This window comes from Diabrotica undecimpunctata, chromosome 1, assembly GCF_040954645.1.
Source record: "Diabrotica undecimpunctata isolate CICGRU chromosome 1, icDiaUnde3, whole genome shotgun sequence".
Lineage (NCBI taxonomy): Eukaryota > Metazoa > Arthropoda > Insecta > Coleoptera > Chrysomelidae > Diabrotica > Diabrotica undecimpunctata.
Genome location: NC_092803.1, coordinates 178,513,568 through 178,535,812, shown reverse-complemented (window position 1 = coordinate 178,535,812; position 22,245 = coordinate 178,513,568). Strand labels below are relative to the sequence as shown.

At 34.3% G+C, this 22,245-nt stretch overlaps 1 protein-coding gene across 2 annotated transcripts in view; it reads right to left on the bottom strand.

Moving 5' to 3' along the window:
* The window catches only part of Pu (GTP cyclohydrolase punch), a 107,076-nt gene that overhangs the window by 5,757 nt on the left and 79,074 nt on the right, over positions 1-22,245 (bottom strand). For both annotated transcript variants that reach the window (XM_072520646.1, XM_072520645.1), the window contains exon 3: positions 6,593-6,875. In XM_072520646.1, the coding sequence (XP_072376747.1) occupies positions 6,593-6,875 (283 nt within the window). The remainder of the gene's footprint in view (positions 1-6,592; positions 6,876-22,245) is intronic.

Genomic DNA, 22,245 nt, shown 5'->3' with positions numbered 1-22,245 from the left:
TAAAAAATGGCCAAAAAACTACAGAGGTATAAACTTGTTAAATTCTACGCTAAAACTTACAAATAACATTTTACAAGTGCTAATAAATCAGAGGATAAGTTTAGCAGATAAATAATAGGGTTTTCGTAGTGGAAGATCATGTACAGATGCAATATTCGTTATAAAGCAAATTACTGAGAATAGTAGACCAGCATTTCTGTGTCTGATTGACCTAAAGAAAGCGTTTGGCAGAGTAAGACTTAAAGATGTAATCCATCTTCTGTATAATAGAGAAGCTCCCCTATATATTATAAAAACTGTCGAAAACATCTACCAAAACAACAAAATGGAAGTCAGAATAGATGGACAGCTTACAGAACCTATAGAAATAGGCAGCGAAATAAGAAAGGAAATTCATTGAGCCCCATGCTCTTCAATTTGATCATGGATGAAATCATCAAAAGCGTTAACAAAGGAAGAGAATACAGAATGGAAAACAAAGAAATCAAAATACTCTGTTACGCAGACGACGCAATATTGATAGCCCAAGATGAACATAATCTGCAATGACTGATCCACAGATTTAACATAAGAGATTTAACTTTTTTTTTTGTTTTTTTTTTAATTTTTTTTGTTTTTTTTTCGTTTTTTTTCAAAATTTTTATACAGTAAAATACAAAAAATTCTTGGTAATAAAAAATTGTCTATTTATTGCAGCTTCTGGATATATGCCAATGTCCTTAAACACAACCTTAAGTACCTTGTATCTTTATATTTCTGTAAAGCTTTGGATATTCTTTTATCAAGATTAATATATGTTTTCTTGAGCCGCTTTCCTTCTAGATTGAAAGTAAATCGATCATAAACGTGATCACAATATTCTGCTTCTTTAACCAGGCACTTCACTAATTGGAATACATTGAGATGTGGTCTTATTAATGTATTCAGACGATGATTCCAACCTTCTAAAACGTTATTACTGCGATGTCTTTGATCATGACAATTCCACATTTCCTTGGTAATGTGAGTATTTTCTAACCATTGTTTGACAAAGTAGTTATAAAACTGTTCCATTTTTTCAGAAATAGGAGAGGTTTCTTGAATGCATAACCAGCCACCATCTATATCTTCTATGGGTAGATACGCTAACGCAGCACACATTCTTATATGTAAACGTATCTCTTCGTTGTCAGTGTATTCAGAAACAAGTCCAATATTTTGAACATTTTTCCATATACATTGATTGAAATGAAAATTACAACCAGAAATTTTACCTTCGGGAAAATAATTTTCTAAGGCACCCATCACTGCCTGTTCAAAATCCAGTTTTATAAGAGATGGTTTCCAATTTGGTAGTTTCTCTTTCATTGATGAAAATAACATATCGTATGTCTCTTTGGTTTTGTTAGGAAGTCAAGTAAATATCAATGGAATTGTATTTGTCTCCTCTTACGTACTACCAATATCGATATGAACGGTATATATTTGACTAAATTGCTTACTGCAGCTTTTGAATGTTCCATCCATAAATACAGTGTCCTTACTGCTAACCAAAATCTCCCTAGCTTATTTGCTGGCAAACACATGGTTTATTTGACATGTTAGTTTGTTCATTGCAGGTTCACCAGACTATTATTGTAGAATGAAATTAAAATTATATTGCAAGAGAGCGCAAATCGGCCGATTAAGGAAACTATAGTAGTTAGATATTTCTATTATGAAAATTTCTATTATGAAAAAAGAGCAAACCGGTCGATTTCAGGTAAGGGCGCAAAACGGTCGAGCGCAAACCGGCCGTATTCGTTTTTATAAGTTCCCATATTAATTAATATGACATTTTTATTAATATATATTAATATATATATATATATATATATATATATATATATATATATATATATATATATATATATATATATATATATATATATATATATATATATGAATGCATAGCCACTTTTTTATTGTTGAAAATAAATAAAAAACCATGAGGGTAATGTTTTTAATAAATATATATATATATATATATATATATATATATATATATTAAAAACATTACCCTCATGGTTTTTTATTTATTTTAAACAATAAAAAAGTGGCTATGTATTCATATATATTAACATACGTTGATTTTTTCATAATTAAGTTAAATCCAGAGGTATCTATGGAAAAATGACATCAAAACAATAATATTATCAGTTAATGTCAAATCTATTTTGTAGTAGATATCATGATATTATGACTAACAAGATAGGATCTTCTCGTAGCACAAAATCGGTCGTGTTCGCGCATGCCGTCATTGGAGAGTAGAATTTGAATTCTTGTTAAAGTTAAATGGGATTTTTATGCATTCTGTGATGAAATTATTCAATTAGCAAAATAATAATATTAAATAAAGGTTTAATAATTACAATAATCGTACACAAAAGGATATCTGACTTATGCGCAATATCTTATCTTCTTAATCATAGTATCATGGTAGATATTGTAACGGCTTTTTGCCGTTTGTGGATTGTACAATGGGTCGAGGTAAAGTTATCGATGAGAAAATTTGTTCAATCATTATTAGATTTTTTAATTCTGAAAAATCCAATTCGGAAATCGCGAATATGTTGCAATTGTCACGCTATAGTGTAATAAATATAATCAGAAGATACAAAACTACAGGTTCAGTCATCACAAAACCTAGAAGTGTACGAAAAAGTTAAATAACCGAAGCAGATCGAGGGGCATTAAGACGCATTAGACGCAAGAAGCAAATTATATGAAGTTGAGCGCTTTATGGAGTGACGTTATTGGAAGACACGTTTCTAGATCAACATGTCACCGAGAGGACCACAAATTAGGATTTGGTACTTACAAAGTAAGTTTCATAGTTAAAAAAATTAGTACGGATTGTTTTTAATAAATTTCATTTTATTTTAGGCTAAGGAAAAGCCAATTTTAACATTACAACAACAAAAAAATATCTTTAATCAAATAAAAGGCAGATATCGAACACATTTTTTTTATTAAATCTTGCCCAAGTACTTTCGCTCCTTGAGTATCTTCAGGGGCATTTCGTCAAAATTGGGCTATCCAACAATATATGGAGAATGTCATGAACATTAAATGATACATTAACACAACACGACATAAGAACAAACAGTTTAAAAATGATTAAAAATCGACGAAGCTAAATATTGGCTGTCATCAGGAAAGAGAATAGCATTTCTCTCCTGATTAATAATCTCCTGATCCTTAATTTAATTATTAAGTAGTAAGATGGTGAATAAACATAGTATCTGAAGCCAAAAAGGCTAAAGAAAGAAATACCTATATTTTCCAATGTAAATATTTATAAATTTATTTTTAATAACAATTTTCATCATTACAACTATTTTTTACTCTTGAACAAAATTCATAATTTTAGACGCACCTTGTATACAAGGATTTAAAAAGAATTTATATTTCATGGTTAAATTTTAGGTAATTGGCTTTTGCAGAACTTGTTAAAAACAAAATTTTTTTTCTAAAATTGATCATAATAAATCTTGCCGGATGGTTTCAACTTTCTGAGACATAATTTATATAGTGATATATGGTTAAATGCTCGAATAAATGTACGTTAAACAAATAAAAGGCAGATATCGAGCACAAGGGGCATTTCGTCAAAATAAAGATGCTCTGAGAGCAAAAGTACTTGGCCCAGATTTAATAAAAAACTGTGCTCGATATCTGCCTTTTATTCGATTAAAGATAGTTTACATAATCGGTTTCAAAACGTCTTACGACGTTGTCTAATGCCTAAACGCTAGTTACATACTTCGGTTGCTGCAATCTTCTTGATTTTTCACCTTTTTATGTCATTTTTCCGTTGATAATAATCCAGATAGTTGGGTATCCAGAAAGCAATGTATTCCATTGAATTCTGGATACATATCTGATAATACTTAATTGTGTCATTCGTAATTTTGTCTAATCTAGATATAATATATTCTTATTTTTCCTTGTTTTTTGCCTATCTTGTGTAGGTACTTCAGAATACTCCATTAAGCAATGTATTGATTCTCCTTGTTTTATTATTTCTAAACCATATTATTTCTATTATACAATACATACATCGATATGTATTTAATATTTAAGAAATAACGCAGACATGGATTGGTATATCAATTGCTTAGATTTTTTTTTATTACTGTCATTACAACAATAAAAGCAACAAAAGGAGTAGAAATCAGTCACAATAGGTTCGAAAATAGAAACTGACAATCGTTTAGCTTTTATATTGCCAAGTGTGAAAATGTTTTGTGATGTACCATATGTTATATACTTTTGTGCCGATTGATGAAAACATCTAGCTTAGGTTACAGTATGAAAGATTCAACAAAAACTAATGGCGTAATTTTCCTAAAACTGTTGTTTAGAACTGAAGAAACATTACTTGAAAATAAAAAAGATCTTAAAACAATAAACAAATTAAATTATATCGGCTAGCTAAAACTTAAATTAAAAAGAGTTTTAAAATGTTCTTGTGTGTTATTAGGACAAAATATATTTAAATATTATTTTAAATGGGATTAAATCACAATTAATTAGAAATCCAAACGTCAAAATAATCGTAGAATGTAAACTGAACAACCTCTAAAATCATACCAACAAAAGAATTTTGCTAGAATATCAATTTAGGACCACCAAAAAGATACTTCCTCTTAAACATCCCCCCCCCTCGTAAAGGAGGAAAAGAGGGAAAACGGAAAATATCGATTTACCCAGAATCTGTACGCTGTAGAAAAAAAGTTTTAAACAAGAAATGTAGCTGAGGTAATTTTAAACAAAAATGTTTATTAGCACTTTTTGTATAGAATGAACCGTTCTCTCAAAAACAACGCTTGAAGCGACCAGCGATTTTGAATGCCTGCTACGCGCGCGAAACAATTTTTTAAATAAAATTTTTATCAACTCGACTGTAAAAATTCGATATTTTTGATTCGTCTCATCGACAAAAATCTAAATGTGTCTTAAAGGTGAAGAATGCAGCTCTCGTTGTCAGCAAATAAAGTCGATTTCTATAAAGCTGTTAAACAAATAATCGATTCGCGAGATCAATTAAATATATCACTTTCAATGAGCAGTTACCATGGAATTTTCATTGTTACAGTTCAATCTTCAAAACCGATGGCATAAAATTTCGATTTGGGGTTTTGGAAACAGATATGGGGAGTTTAAACGCTGAACGCTGAATTTAAACTTTCACATTACAAACAATATAAAACGTTTAAAACGGATTCTTTTACGTTAGATCGTTTGTAATGTGAAAGTTTAAATTTAGCGTATTTAGTTATGCATATTTTATCAAATGTCTCATATTTGTTGCCAAAACTCAAAATTTCATGTTATAGGTTTTGAAGATTAGACTCTAACAATGAAAATTCCACAGCGATCGGTTACTGAAGCTAATAAATGTTATTGATTTCATGAGAATTGTAAAAAATATTCATTTAACAGCTTTATAGCAACTGACTTCATTTGCGGCATAATGAAAAAATTGCATACAAAAGCTGCAGTCTTTTAGTTAAAAACTCATTTTGATTTTTCTCGATAGGATACTTTCGTGATAATATATCGAATGTTTTGCCGTCGGGTTAATACAAAATGTTATTTAAAAAAATGATTTCGCGCGTAACTGACATTTAAAATAGCCGGTCGCTTTAAGCGTTGTTTCTGAGAGAACAGTTTATTTTACACACAAAGTGATAATAGACATTTTTTTTCAAAATTACCTCGGCTACATTTTTTATTGGAAATATTTTTTTACGGTCTACAGATTCCAAGTAAATCGATGTTTTCCTTTTTCCCGGGGGTAGGTAGGGTACTGAAAGATTGCCAAAACAAGTCCTAGATAGTAAAATGCAGGGCCCAAGACCAAAAGATAGGCCACGGAAAAGGTGTGAGGATGAAGTGGCACCACCGCGCAAAATTTGCTAGACGTGAGAACCTGGAGAAGATTGGCACGTGGCCGGCAAGGTTGAAGGAATCGTTTGGAAGAGGCCAAGGCTCGATTTGGGCTGTAGCGCCATTGGAGAGAGAGATAGGGTAAGTGGGTAGAGTGCAAATACACATGGTTGGATACTACAGCAAAGCGACTTTTTTCACGATCATTTTCTTGTAGAACTATGTCTTCTGTATCGGTCTGAGACTGTGCAGGGGTTAGCTCTAAACTAAGTAGGAGTTGCTCAGTACCCCAAACAGGACAGACTAGGTGCGGTATCATGGAAACTGCAGTGAATATATTGGACATGTGGCTACTACTATTAATGCACTAATATTTTGTCGTGCTTTTAATTCAGCTGATCCAGAAATACCACTATGCTCACCATTTTCGTCGTCATCTGCTGCTTCAATATATAGACTTGGATTATTACTCATAATTTCAACATAATAATTCTCATTATGGTGTGTCTAGGGGAGCATTCGTTCCCTGCGTGACCATATTCAAAAGGATCAGTGTCATTATCCGATTCTACATCAACCATATCCATAGAATTTCTCATACACTGCATTATTGTTAAAATAAGTAAGAGTTTAGTTTATTCGATAAATAGTTTAAATAAAACTGGATTTAAAAACTTACGTTCCCTCTACGATTACGGCAACTCCAGCAGGTTGCACTGCCTTGGTAACGGCAACTGCGATTTGCTTGGTAAGTCGTTCCTGTACTTGTAGCCGCCTAGAGTAAATTTCAACGATCCTAGCTAACTTGCTAAGTCCCAAAATTTTTCCACATGGTAAATATCCGATGGAAACCTTTCCGTAGAAAGGGACTAAATGGTGTTCGCACATGGAAAACATTTCGATATCTTTTACAACTACCATCTCGTCGTGGTCTTCGTCAAATATGGCATCATTCAGCACCTCTGCAATAAAAAATTATTTTATTTAAATAAACATAATAAACATTATTATATTAACTATCGTTGAGAATAGAGCTGGCGTAGGGATGTGGCGACCCCACCGCCCAAAGGTGTTTTAACCTTTGCAGTCAGCCTAAGGTAGCAAGTAGATACTCTTCTACGACCCCGGTAGAAGACAGATCTGCTAAAGGGACGCAACCCTGCCTTAAGCAAGCCTTGACTTTCTCCACAGTCCCCTACCAAGGAGAAGTCATGTCCTAACCAAAAATTTCCATCAAATTCGTACATATCCATTACACATCCTAACCCACTACCAATACGCACTGGCTCGCGCGGTAATGAAACGGCTAAACCCCCCTCCTCTATTCATGTATGCAAAATTCAGGAAACGAACGGCCCTCAGTGCCCGGCGACTCCACTACCTCCGACCAAGGTAGCGGTCGGAAGAAAGACGGAGTAGAGGGTGCTAAGAATCCCCGGGTTAAACTAGGCTACCATAGACGACAACCTATGCATATTGCTTCATATAATGTGGGAACAATGTCATCAGAGTCTAAATTGTTAGAAATGGAGGAAGAGCTAAAATCAATAAAGTGGGACGTAATGGGTCTCAGCGAAGTCAGAAGAAGAGGAGAAGAACAATATACTCTTAAATCTGGCCACTTATTCCATTTCAAGGGAGAAGACAATTCATCAAATGGTGGGGTTGGATTTATCGTACACAAACGACATGTACCAAACATATTAAAAATAGAAAGTGTAAGCTCGAGAGTTATCACTCTAATCTTAAAGTTGAATTCGAGATATAAATTAAAATTGATACAAGTGTATTCACCAACGACAAGCCACACAGATGAAGAGATTGAAATGTTCTTTGAAGATATTAGAACAGCCCTGAAAAGTACTAAGACGTTTTATACTCTGATAACAGGAGATTTTAATGCTAAGCTGGGAAATAAAGAAGACCAAAGTGAAACCGCACTAGGAAACTACGGCTATGGAGAAAGAAATGAAAGAGGGATCATGCTTGTAGATTTTTTACACCAAGAAAATCTTTTTTCTATGAACTCATTCTTTCAAAAAAAGCCCCAACGAAAGTGGACGTGGAAAAGTCCAGACGGTTTCACAAAGAACGAAATAGATTTTATCATTGCTAATAAAAAAGAAATTGTACAAGATATATCTGTTTTAAACAGATTTACAATTGGAAGCGATCACAGATTGATTCGAGCAAAAATTCTGTTCAATTTAAAGAATGAACGAACAAAAATGATAAAATCAGACAATCGTAAATGGACCCCGCTCGAAAATATAGACCACTTTCGTGACATCATTGACCATAACCTTCAACAAATCAACGACGAAACACAGGTCGAAGTTTTAAACGAAAGTATCGTAAAAGCCCTTAAAGAAGCGGAGAAGTTGTGCTGTCCTAAAATGAAGAAAAAACATGAGAAAATAAGTCTCCACACTAAAAATCTGATCGAAGAAAGAAGGGGGCTAAAGGACAGGTATAACACAAACTACGCAGAATTTAGTCAACTCAGTAAAACAATAAACAAAGAAATCCGAAAAGACATACGGCAACATAACATGAGAGAGGTGACAAGGGTGATAGAGAAAAATAGAAGTCTGAACGTTCTAAGACACAACATGTCCACAGGAAAAAAGAACATACGTAAGTTAAGAAATAAACAAGACGACATTGTGACTGATAAGGAAGAAATAGTGAAAACAGTGGAAGACTTCTACAGACAACTCTATGAAACAAGTGAATCCGATGAAAGACGCCCCTTACCAAAGATAGAGAATCGAGTCTCAGAATTAATGCCGAACATAACTGTTAACGAAATTAAAAATGCACTTCGGGTGATGAAGAACAATAAATCCCCAGGTAAAGAAAGGGTAATGACCGTAAGCCTAAAACTAGGAGGAAATAAGCTCTTACTGACACTTGCTAAACTGTTCAATAAATGTCTGTGCGAAGCGATAACACCGACGCAGTGGAACAACGCGGAAATCATCTTACTTCATAAGAAGGGAGATATCAGCGACCTTAGAAACTACCGCCCCATTAGCTTGTTGTCACAAGTATATAAGTTATTTACAAGAGTTATTACCAACAGGCTAGGAAGTAAGTTGGATTCCTATCAGCCAAGAGAGCAAGCAGGTTTTAGAGCAGGATATGGCACGAATGATCATTTACAAGTAATTAAGAACTTAATAGAAAAGAGTGTTGAATATAACAAGCCATTAGTCATGATATTTGTTGACTACGAAAAAGCTTTCGACACAATAAGTCATCAAAAGATGTTAAAAGCCTTAACAGAGTGCCGTATAGATCATTGCTATATAAACATGATAAAATACATCTATCAAAATGGGACAGCAAGTGTGAAACTGGCAGATAAAAAGACCAACGTATTTAAAATAAAACGGGGAGTGCGACAGGGAGACACAATTTCGCCAAAATTGTTTACAACATTATTAGAGCATATGTTTAAGAACGCAAATCTGAGTGAAAAAGGAATTAATGTCAATGGAGAAATGCTTAGTCATTTGAGGTTTGCTGACGATATTGTCCTTTTTGCTGACAGAATCAATGATGTAGTATCGCAACTGGAGAAACTATACCTAGCCTCCCTACAAGTAGGATTAAAAATCAACCACACAAAAACACAAATCATGACAAATCTTGTGTTAAGCGAAAAGATTTCAGTAAATGGCATGCATATTGAAGAAACCACCTCATATAAGTACTTAGGACATGAGATACGCATAGGAAGAGATAATCAAACGTGCGAACTAAGCCACCGCATAGGACTCACTTGGGTGGCATTCGGCAAGCTAAGCTATGTTCTTAAATCAGAACTGCCTATGTGTCTTAAAAGAAAAGTCTTTAATCAGTGCGTGTTGCCAGTACTTACATATGGTGCAGAGACATTAACACTGACCAAAAAAGTAAGAAATAAAATTTGTGTTACCCATAGAGCCATGGAACGATCGATGTTAGGCATTTTTCGTAGGGATCGGATCACGAACAAGGAAATAAGACGGAGAACAGGAGTGACAGATGCCATAGAAAGAATTATGACCCTTAAGTGGAACTGGGGGGGGGGCACATAGCTAGAATGTCGGATAACAGATGGACACAGCGAATAATACAGTGGAGACCGAGACAAGAAGCACATCGAAGTAGAGGTCGTCCACCAACAAGATGGTCTGATGACATAAAACGGATCGACAAAAATTGGATGCAAACAGCACAAAACAGAAATACATGGAAAAGACTAAGGGAGACCTATATCCAGCAGTGGATAGATCCGGGTTAAATGATGATCGTTGAGAAAAACAGAAAGACATACCTACAGAAAAGTTATTTATTATCTCTTGATACAATTTAACAATATGACAGCGAAGAATATTATATCAATATACACATATTTGTGAGAAATATATTACAAATACGTAGACAAAATATTTTATTATTAAATGACATCAGATAGAAGAATCTTATTTTACAGTTGACTAATACTAATAAGAATTAAATTTTTTTTATTTAAAATCGTTTATAAAAGGTATATAATTAAAATACCCAATCGGGCTATATCACAAAACGTTTTTGGAATCTGCATTCCATCATCAGTGTTTCTAGGTGTACATGTTTTGAGCCACTAAATATTTGGGTAAAAACCCGTTAAATGTTATTACATAGTTTAAATTTAGATTACAATATTCGATCTTTAATGTTAAGATGTTAAACTTTAACATATAGAATATAGAAATGGATTAAGTGAATCACTGTGATCTCTGATCAACTGCTTTCTATATCCAACCATTTTATTTCCTGGACTTCCTCTGTTATCACCCAGCACAGTTCCTGTGGTGGTCTGCTTGTCTAAAACAACGCGAACTCCTTTTTCGCTTATGCCATGGATGCTAACACGTTAACAAGCCATTGTTCCGTTTTCTTTTGCTTCCGCCTTGTCGTTTCTCTTCGTCTCGGCATTCATTCACAAAAAAAAAACAAAACAACCTTAAGGCTAATGTACCGTCGGTTTTTTCTTGAAATACGAGTAATTAAAATTACAACAAGCATTCTATGGTACCCAAAAACTCAAGAACAACGCATATATCTGAGACTATTTCTCACCAACTACAGAAACACCGGCATATTATGTCTGCAACAATTAAAATATAATATGCAATAATACAAAATCTACTCACAGAAAATGTGAACAACACTGAAAGGTTGAAAACCCGAACAGACGAAATTGAATGAAACAATAATTATAAGAATTATAATAATAGATATATTAAATCTAATTTAATGAAAGAAGTTTAAATAATGCATAAAATGGTTTTTCACCTATCTATTGGATTTGCCTTTTATTTGTTTTAAAATCTGACCGATCTATAATCCAAGTAAAATGAAAGTTCATTTTAATTTCCTACAATTTTGTGTTTTGCTGACTTTGTCTTAAAATGAGATTTAAAATCCTTGTCAAGTACTCAACTGAATAAAACCCACGCAGACTGAAAGCTAAAGACACCTTCTCTGCTCTGCAAATGTTCGGTTTCCGCAACTTAAAAGGATAAAGCGCTAAAAGTCTGCAGGGCCCAGAAATAAGGTCGAAAGCTCTCAGACATTCAGGATAAATGGTTTATATTATTCTCTCTGTACCATTAAGATTGTTAACATACAGGGTGTTTTTTATTTAAATTTGATTTAAGATCTTTTATTTTCACGTGAATGCGGTTATAATATGATAAGAATGTAGTAAATAAATGACAATAACAGAAACAGAAGAAACACGATTAGTGCAAATGACAATGACAGAAACAGAAGCACAGGTATGTATTCAGGGACAGATCACTGATGCGTTTACGATAACGCAAGGACTGAAACAAGGCGACGGACTGGCCCCAACGCTCTTTAATCTTGTTCTTGAATATGTAATTATCGGTTGACGGTGAGCGGAAATAACATACTTACAAACAAATCTACCCAATTAGCAGCATACGCAGATGATATAAACATAATGAGCAGAACAGTGAATGCAGCGGAAGAAACCTACGTTGAGTTGAAACAGAGTGCAGAAGTAGTAGGGCTAGCAATAAATACAAATAAAACAAAACTCCTCATACAAACCAGATCAAATAGACCGGCGCAACAACACTTTATTGACGATATAGAACATGTGAATAGATTCATATACCTAGGAATGGATCTGGTCGCAAGCAATGAAGAAGAAACGGAAATAAATAGAAAGCTTATGCTGGCAAATAAAGCCTATTTCGCGATGGGCCATATATTAAAATCGCGAGATGTACACCGGAAAACAAAACTCCTGGTCTATAAAACAATAATCAGGCCCATAGTAAGTTATGGTTGTGAAACATGGGTGGTGACACAGAAATCTGCCAATGCATTAGATGTGTTTGAAAGAAAAATATTACGTAGGATACTGGGACAAATAAGTGAAAACAACAACTGGCGAATTAGGTATAATAGAGAAGTATACGTGCAATATAGCGAACCAACTCTAGCACAATACACTAAACTGCAGAGATTACGGTGGGCAGGGCACGTGGCCCGCATGCATGAGAATAGAATCCCCAGAAAATTACTAAATGCAAGAATGTAGGTAAAAAGACCTGTTGGAAGACCTAACAAGAGATGGGAAGACGAAGTCGATGAGGATGCCAGGAACTGCCTGGGAACGCGTTAATGGAAAAGAACAGCGGTAAATCGAAATAATTGAAGAAGCCTGTTGAAGGAGGCCAAGACCCGATTTGGACTGTAGTGCCATTGGATGGATGGATAGTAGTAAAAATTTTTTATAAAAGGTATATTTATATAAAGGGATATTTATTTAAAAAAAAACCCTTTCGGCCTAAATCACAGAAAGTTTTCGGAATAAATATTCATATTCCATCTTCAGTGCTGCTACCTAAAATAAGTAGGTATAACGACTTTAATAAAAAAAAAAAAAACGTGAGTTGAATTTTGACGAAGGTAAAAAGCAAATGTGGTTTAATACTTACAAAGGTATATATGTTTAAAACCACTGAATACCTTCAAAAAACCTTCAAATGTTATTAAATGACATGATTGCTGCCAATTTCTCTTTCCAATGGCGCTACAGCCCAAACCGAGCCTTGGCCTCCTCCAAACTATGCCTCTAAACTTTCTGGTCCCGCGCCGATCTTCTCCATTTTCACTACATGACCAGCCCATCGAAGTCTCTGAAGTTTAACGAATTCTGAGATCGGTGCCTCTTTAAACAGTTGGTAGAGTTCATGGTTGTACATAGATCTCCATACTCCGTTTTCGTTAATAGGTCCAAATATCTTCCTTAGGACTTTTCGTTCGAAGACTTCCAGCTTTCGTTTTGTGTCTTCTGTCATCACCCATGTCTCGCATCCACAACATACTATTGGTCTGATAATAGTTTTGTAGACCCCGATTTTCGATCTACAGTGTGTGTTTTTGGAGAGAAACACATGGTCGAGTGAAAAGTAAGCTTTGTTTCCCTTTACTATTCTTCTTAGAATTTCTAGTTCTTTCAATCCATCCGAGTTTAATACAACATCCAGATATTTGAAACTTCCTACAGTTTCAATATCGTTCTCTGCCCACTTCATAGCAACGTAAATTCCCACGTAAGTTACTGTTCCGGAGACGTGTTCTCCAACCAGACCTCGGGTAGGAACTAATCAAAATGATATTTTAGAATGGATGTCTAGACAAAAACGTCACTGTAACGTAAAGTGTGTATCTTAATGTGACTGCAACCAATATTCATAATTAAATATGTTAAAAATATATGTAACAGTAACAAACCGCAATAGGTTGGGTAAAATCTATTCTACCCTGTAAGTTAACATTAGAAATAAATGAATTTGAAATGAATGATAATGGTGACGTCAAAGTTCATGGAAATAAGTAAGAATATTGAGAACTTGAGATTAAAGTATGAGTATTCAGTAGTATGCGGACCAGATGTCATGTATAATTTCTATTCATGGAGTCTAAACTTTGATATAAAAGATTAAAATTAAATAAAAATCAAGAAAATTAAGTATCTTAGAACTGTGTCATCAAGATGTGTGGAAGACTTGATCATTGAGTATGTCTTCTTCTTCTTCTAATGGCGCTACAACCCTTTGTGAGTCTTGGCCTGCTTAACAATGTTCTTCCATTCTGCCCTGTCGGATGACTCATTGAGTATGTCTAAGAGTTAATTTCAGATCAGAGGGTATTTGAAAAGGTTTGATTAGTAAGAGTCAAAGATAGATGTCATGATAATGATAGGCAATCAGATTGTATAGATTGGTTAATATTAAAAAAGGTAGACTCCAAAAATTCATTTAGTTTTCTAAATATGAATCCAATTGAAGTACGAATGTATTCACAACACTGTTGAGATATAAGGGCCTCCATGTTAAAATCAACATTTGGTTCCTAAGGCCTTTGATGTGTGTAACATGTTAATGTCCTAATTATTGAAGACTGGAGGGTTAATTATTAATGTATGTATGGGTTCATAAAATATAGAAAACACAGAAAATTGAGGAATAAAAGGAACTTTTTAATAAAGAACGAGATGTCTGATGGATCATTTAATAAATATTGATTTAGTATGTTTTTTGGGATTTTTTCTAAATAGAAACATATAGTAATTCTGTTCAGTTCAGTTCTCTTCAGCACTCAGACCTCAATGTCTTTTCCAAAAGATGTATATCCTTGTTTAGATAGTGGGTCCACATTTTCCTTCATGATTAAATTTCCACAATCTTCTCTCCAGTCAAAGCGGATTTTCTACTTTATTTTATATATTTATTTTATTATATAATTATATTATGTTTTGCTTTTGTACAGATACTGTTAGATGGCTTTGGTTACATGGATTGTCTAATGTTGCGTAACTTGAAAAATATAAACATACAAATATATAAACAAAAAATAAAGAATTACTATGGAGTTATTAGAAAAGTGAGAACTAACTAAAAGTAATCAAGAAAAAATTATAATCTATTCATAAAAAATATGTATTAAAATAAATAAGTGAATACAAGTTAAAGAATTAAAGAGGCAAAAGAAGTAGATTTGCTTTATATAAATATTCACAGATAGCAATATATTGTAGCGTTTATTATTTTGATTTTTTCTATTAGGTAATGATACTAGTGGTCCCATTAATCTATTAAATACAAATGCAATTATCTTTGTCACACTGTAACCACCTCTAAAAAATCCTTTGTGTTTCGAGCCAGGAAATTTACTCAAGACGAATAGAAACCATTTGTAAATTATATTTGCAATCCTCTTTATTGTATCTTCTCTGCACATACTCTTTCGAAAGAGTATCTGCACATTCATGCATTATTCTAGCACTCTTACACATAGTCGTAACAAATCGTAGAATATTACATTCTTTTGATAAAAGAAATCTAATTTTAGAATAGTTAATCTAAGAATGGAGAAGAGATGAATCTAAATGGAGAAGAAATACCTGCGGAATGGACACAAGCATACATCACATCCATACATAAGAAAGGAAACAGGAAAAAGTGTGAAAACTATAGAGGAATTAGTATAATATCGTCGGTAGGTAGACTTTACGGGAAAATTATTAAAGAAAAACTAGAAACTGAAATAATAGGAAAAATTGGAGAAGACCAAACAGGGTTCACAGTAGGAAAATCATGCCTAGATCATACGTACACATTAGAACAACTGATAGAGAAGAAAATGGCAAAAGGTAGACCGGTCCATCTGGCCTTTGTTGATTTAAAGAAAGCATATGACTCAATACCTAGAGTCAAATTATGGGAAGCAATGAATGATCTCGGAATCCGACAAACACTAATAAAAGCAGTTAAAGCACTATACAAAGAAAACAAAGTAGCTATTAAATGTGGAAATAAAGCCTACAATCCATTTAAGACGACAAAAGGACTTCTACAAGGCTGTGCTACGTCCCCTACTCTGTTTAAAATATTCTTGGAAAAGACACTCAAACCATGGAGGAGAAAGTGCGAAGGAATGGGCATACCAGTAAGAGACGAATACCTATACACCTTAAGTTTTGCCGACGATCAAGTAGTCATCGCACAAGATGAAGAATATCTCAGCTTTATGCTCAGAAAACTAGAAGAAGAATATAAAAACAACGGAATGGAAATAAACTTAGAGAAAACCGAATACCTAACAACAGAAAACAAGGATATGAGAAACCTAGAGATAGACGAGGGAAGACAAATAAATGGAACAGATAAATTCAAGTATTTAGGAACCATAATATCGAACCAGGGAACAACAGAAGAAGATATAGACAACAGACTGAGACAAACAAGAAACTGTATAAGACAACTAAACTCAGTGTTGTGGGATAAGAACATTACGATAAAGACAAAAAAGAGAATATATAACACCCTGACAAGAAGTATCCTGACATATGGGTCCGAAAACTGGACAATAAACAAGAGAAATAGAGGTAGAATAAGAGCAGTAGAACTGGAGTTTCTGAGGAGAAGCTGTAGACTTACAAAAAGAGACAGAATTGAAAACGCAGAGATTAAGCGGAGAATGGGAGTGCAATCAGACAGAATCGACTATATAGAGGAGAAGAGACTATCCTGGTACGGCCACGTCAGAAGAGCGGACAGAGGACGCTGGATAAACAAAATCACAGAATGGAGCCCGATTGGAAGAAGAAAGAGAGGAAGACCCCGAAGGTCATTCAGAGATGAAATCGACGAGGCTATGGAGAAAAGAACCCTGCGAGATGGAGACTGGAATGACAGGGAAAATTGGAGAAAACGGTTGAGTGAAGGAAGACAGTGAAAACTGTGGAAATCCTTAGTAGTAGTAGTAGTAATCTAAGAATTAAGCAGACTATCCATATATACCGAAAACTATATACGGAACCATATATACGGAACAGGATCCAAAATCTGGAATCAAGTTAAAGTTAATGACGTTTAAGTAAAAGCACTAAAATAGAATTGGTGGAAAAATATTGATACATCAACATATTATGTTCTTGAACGAAAACGGCTAAAATTTATTATGCCATATATCGATCTTTTCTTATAGTATGTTTTTGTGAAATAGCCTAATTCATGTTTTATCTTTATACACTTATTTTCCTTCTCATTGTTAGGTTCTTGCTTTACTTCTTATTCTGATGTTCTATTGAGCGATTTTAGCACTTGGCTTTTACTCTAGGAGCCACCGGAGTGTTTAGTATGCACTATTATGTCCCCTCGGTACAAAAACGCAGATTCAAATAGAATTTCCAGCTACAAACTTGCTAAACGAAAATCAACTGTGACTACGACAAATAGTTAATTAAAAATACAATTTACCATTTTCATGAGGCGAAGATTGTCGTTTATAATTAAAACTTTTTCAAAAAAGGCTTGAAGAGGCGTACGAGTGAACTGGAAGTGTGAGTTCCCTCCACAGGATTGTAAAAGATTTGGTATATATAAAATAATCGGCGATTATTAATTGAATGGAATGCCATTAGTGCTCCACGTTTTAGGTGTTCAGACAATATTAAGCAGTGCAGGACACACTACGCCAAACAACTGGTCATCTGATATTGGTAAAATATTATTCAAAAACATTTCAAAAGGAAGTAGGTTGGTTACCATATCCGATTGTCGGCAAAGGGTTTCATACCGAATGCCCTATTGATTTTTACATTATTTGCCATGTCGGGAGATTATCATGATAACAATGGAGAAAATTACTAAAAATGGTTGAAAGAAAAGTTAATCCCCAATCTGCCTGTAGCATCTCTTGTTGTCACTGATAATGCTCCATACCATAATATAGTACCTACCAGTAATTCCAATAAAGAAGGTATGTTAACTTGGTTGACAGAAAAAACATACCACTTGTAACATCAATGCTAAAACCGTAACTGTATGAAATTGTCAAACGATACAAACAAGATCATATTCAATATAAAATTAACAAGTTACTGCAAGAATGTGGACATATTTCCTCAAAACTTTCATCAGATCCGGACTTAAACGTTAGTTAGTATTGTTAGTATGTTAATTTTAGTTAGGAACTGTAAAAGTGTTGGTAGAGCAGAAATTTGCCAAAATAACTGCAGATAACTGGAAAAAAGTCAGAACAATGTATCAAAGTCGAAAATAAGTGCTTGGAAAATGAGCATAGATGTGTAACTTGTCAAATTTCAATATGTTACATGTTATCAAAATTTTCGCTATTTAATTTTTTTTTATTTTATTAAATTTTATTTCACGCTGGACATCAAGTTTACTTCCTGTAAGATTTTCCAATGAGATCATTTCGTAAGACCACCCAATTATCTATTGTGACATGCAATTAGGTCTTCTTCTTCTTCATGTGCCTTGTCCGTTCCGAACGTTGGCAATCAACATGGCTATTCTGACTTTGTTTACGGCAGATCTGAATAGTTCAGCAGATGACAATCCGAACCATTGCCGCAAGTTTTGGAGCCACGAGTGTCTTCTCCTCCCTGGACCCCTTCTGCTGTCTATTGTCCCTTGAATGATCAGTTGTAGTACTCTATATTTATTATGTCTTATAACGTGACCCAAGTATTCCAACTTTCTTTTCTTTATACTTATTCCTACCTCTCTCTCTTTACCTATCCGGCGTAGTACCTCTTCGTTGGTCACGTGCTAAGTCCAGGATATACGTAATATACGTCGGTAAGCCCACATTTCGAAGGCCTCTACTTTTTTCATCATTGTTGCGGTCATTGTCCACGCCTCCATTCCATATAACAAAACCGGGAATACATAACATTTCAGAAGTCGAATTTTGAGAGGTAGGGTGAGGCTTTTAGAGGTGAAAATTTGCTTCATGCTAGTGAACGATGCTCTTGCCTTTTCTACTCTTATACGTATTTCCTTTGCTTGATCCCAATTTGAGTTAACTGTTGTTCCCAAGTAGATGTACGAATCCACGTGTTCAATTCTTTCATTGTCTAATATCAGTTGCTGTGGTGGTTGTTGGGTTTTGCTTACTAACATCCATTTGGTTTTTGTGATATTTAGTCTGAGTCCGTATTGTGCACTTGTTTTTTGTATCTTACTCATTAGGCAACTCAGTTCCTCCATGCTACTTGCTAGAATCACAGTGTCATCAGCATACCTTATGTTATTAATTATTTCTCCATTTATCTTTATGCCTTCTGTGCTTTCCTCCAGCGCTGTCTTAAATACTTCTTCTGAGTATATATTAAAGATAATGGGAGACAAGATACAGCCCTGTCGTACACCTTTCTTGATCTCAATTTTATTGGTCAATGTAGATCCTACTTTTACTTTAGCTGTTTGGCCCCAATAGAGACTCGCTATTGTTCGAATGTCTCTGTAGTCGACTCCGATCTTATGGAGAACTTCAATTATCTTTTCGTGCTTTACGTTATCGAATGCTTTTGCGTAGTCTATAAAGCATATGTACACGTCTTTGTTCATATCTCTGCAGCGCTGGATGAGTACCTGTAGACTAAAAAGTGCTTCTCTTGTCCCAAGAGAATTCCGAAACCCAAACTGCGAATCTCCAATGTTATCCTCGCATTTTTTGCTTATTCTGTTGTAAATAACCTTGGTGTATGCCTTCGAAATGTGGTTAATTAGACTTATCATCCGATGTTGATCACAAGACTTTGCTTTTGGTTTTTTCGGTATGGCAACAAAAGTTGACTCTAGCCAGTCTTCAGGAAACTCCCCGCTGTTATAAATATTGTTAAAGAGTCTGACGAGTGAGTCTAGAAATTGACTGTTTGTTTCGCACAACATTTTCAATACTTCCCCGTATACGTTATCGTTGCCTGGTCTTTTGTTATTTTTAAGACCCTTTATAGCATTCTCCACTTCTGATTTTAGAATAGAAGGGCCAGTATCATCATTGCTCAGTGTATACCCACTAGGACGGTCATCATTAAACAGTTGTTCCACATAAGTTTCCCAGATTCTAACTATTTTGTCGGGGTCTAGTTGTAGATTTCCATTATCATCGCATAGCCCTTTCGATAAAATATTGTAGCTTTTCTTTGTTGTGAGTTCCTTTATCTTCTTATGCATATTGTGATAGTCGTATACCTTTTCGCACTGTTCGATTTCTTCGCATCTGTCCGAAAACCATTTCTCTTTAGTTTTTCTTATCTCAGCTCTAATTCGTCTATGGGTTTCGCGGTATTTGGCAGTATCTTTTAGTTTTTTAGCAATTGGGTCATGTTACTGTAATACCGTAATAAACATTTTTAAATGTTACCGTAGGGCGGCAATAATATAATTCCCCGTTAAAACAACCATCGGTGTTTTGACAAAGATTGTCACTATTTTTTGTTTGTAAATATAGTGCCGTCAGTCGGTTTGAATCTTTTATTGTCCTTTAAAAGGTCTGAACAAAAATATCCCGTTATGGACTACCCTAACGTTTCCGTCTATTTTGGACCACACACCAAAATAATGGTATTCCGTTTTGAATATTCTCTCTACAAAAAGAAATGTTTGTTTGATCCAAATTCATTTTTTGCTGAGCTAGTATATAGTAAAGTTCGATATTGTGTCTTGGGAGATCCATGTCAGAGGATAAGATATTTTTTTGATACCTCTCGTAATTTTTATCTTCTAGGGTCCAATATCAGTCCAATGTTGGGGTGTCCAAGTATACTTCTAAGTAAATACAGTGTTGGTCCATGGTTAATCCAAACGTTATTCCTAAGTCAGTCCCAATTAATCCCAAAGTTAGTACCAAGTATATCTCCAGTGGTCCCGTTTGGTAGTTCCGAGTCAATCCAAAGTTTCTCCCCAGCTGAGTATGGAGCCCCCGTGTATTTACCCGTGTATTCAGGAGTTGACTACAAAGGATGAGTAAGTTCAGTTAATCTACTTTCCAGCTCAGATATTGTGAGTACTTTTTCCTTATTTGTATTTCAGCCAATTCATGTAGTGGCACTTTCAAGTTAAAATTACACAAAATACGAGAGACTGAATAAAGATATTTTTTTAATTGCCTATTATATACCCAAAGTATACCCAATTCCACGTGTTAAGTGCTCATGTAAACAATGTGCACGTATGATTTTGAAAAGCCAGAAAATAATAGAATTTAGAGGTTACTATTTGAGCCGTTGCTGATAAATAACTGGCGACCGGAGGGACATTCGCGAGCATTTTACTGATATATTGCAATGTTTCCTATGAGTCCTAGAGGTAGTACAAAAATATCTAAACAAAATTGGGCGTAGGTTTACAGAAATATTCTTTTACACGCTCGGTGCAAAGTTACGCTGCTCAGTGCAAAGTAACCTATTTTACGGTATATATTTGAGGCTAAGAAAAGTGTGGCTCTTGTGTTGAAATTCCACCTCTAAAGTTCTTTTTTTTTTATTATACTTTATTATAATAAATGCATGTTAATAACTTCATTGCTAGTTTGTCTAATTATTTTTTTATAAAATTTTATCGTTATATGGCTTTTTTTACCAACCTTCTGACATGCTTTCTTAATATTATTGTGCTAATTGTGTTATTATATAGGTTTTACTGCAAAAAATGAATATTAAGAATCTAATCTACGAGCAATTTATAATTTTTTTATTGCAATTATTCATACTTTTTTCTAGTTATGAAAGTAATATTTTACGTTCTTTTTTTATACAATCTATTACGTCTGTTACGCCTTTGTGAGCTCTCATGCATTTATTCCGCTACTCTCGGCAGTAAAACGTAGAACCTGTTGCCCTTTAGATTAATGGTCCATCGTGAAAATACTGAGAGAATGGGATTTCATTAAAAAGAAGTGTTACATGAAATGTGTTTTAGCCACTCGACACATTTTTCTTGGTATTAGCCATAAGGCCGTATTTCTGTTGTTATTTACCGATACGAATTGGTGTCACGCAATTAAATTATATGAGGGAATAAAATCTACAGAAAGGGGTTAAATCGACACACAATTTATCAAATCTAATAAAATTAGTTTATATATCGTCGTCGTGGATGTGAAGAGAGCTAACCCACATTTTCTTAAAAATGAGCTAACTGCAGCATCGCAATCAGAAAAAAAATTTTTATAATGTAGTGAAGAGATCTAAGTGAATATGTTGTTTCAAATGGTTTATATTCTAAAGTGTGAAGGGACGCTAAGTGAATTCACAATCCTTATTTTTTGGAGTGAAGTGATCTATGCCACTTACCACCACCGGGTTCTGAAAATATTGTCAGTGGTGAACAGAGCTATCAGACGCTTAAGCTTAGTGTGCAAATAACAACAGACAGACTGGGGTTTGCTGTTAAAGCAAAATCTCATGGTACTCGATTGTAACAATTATTAAATTTATTTTAT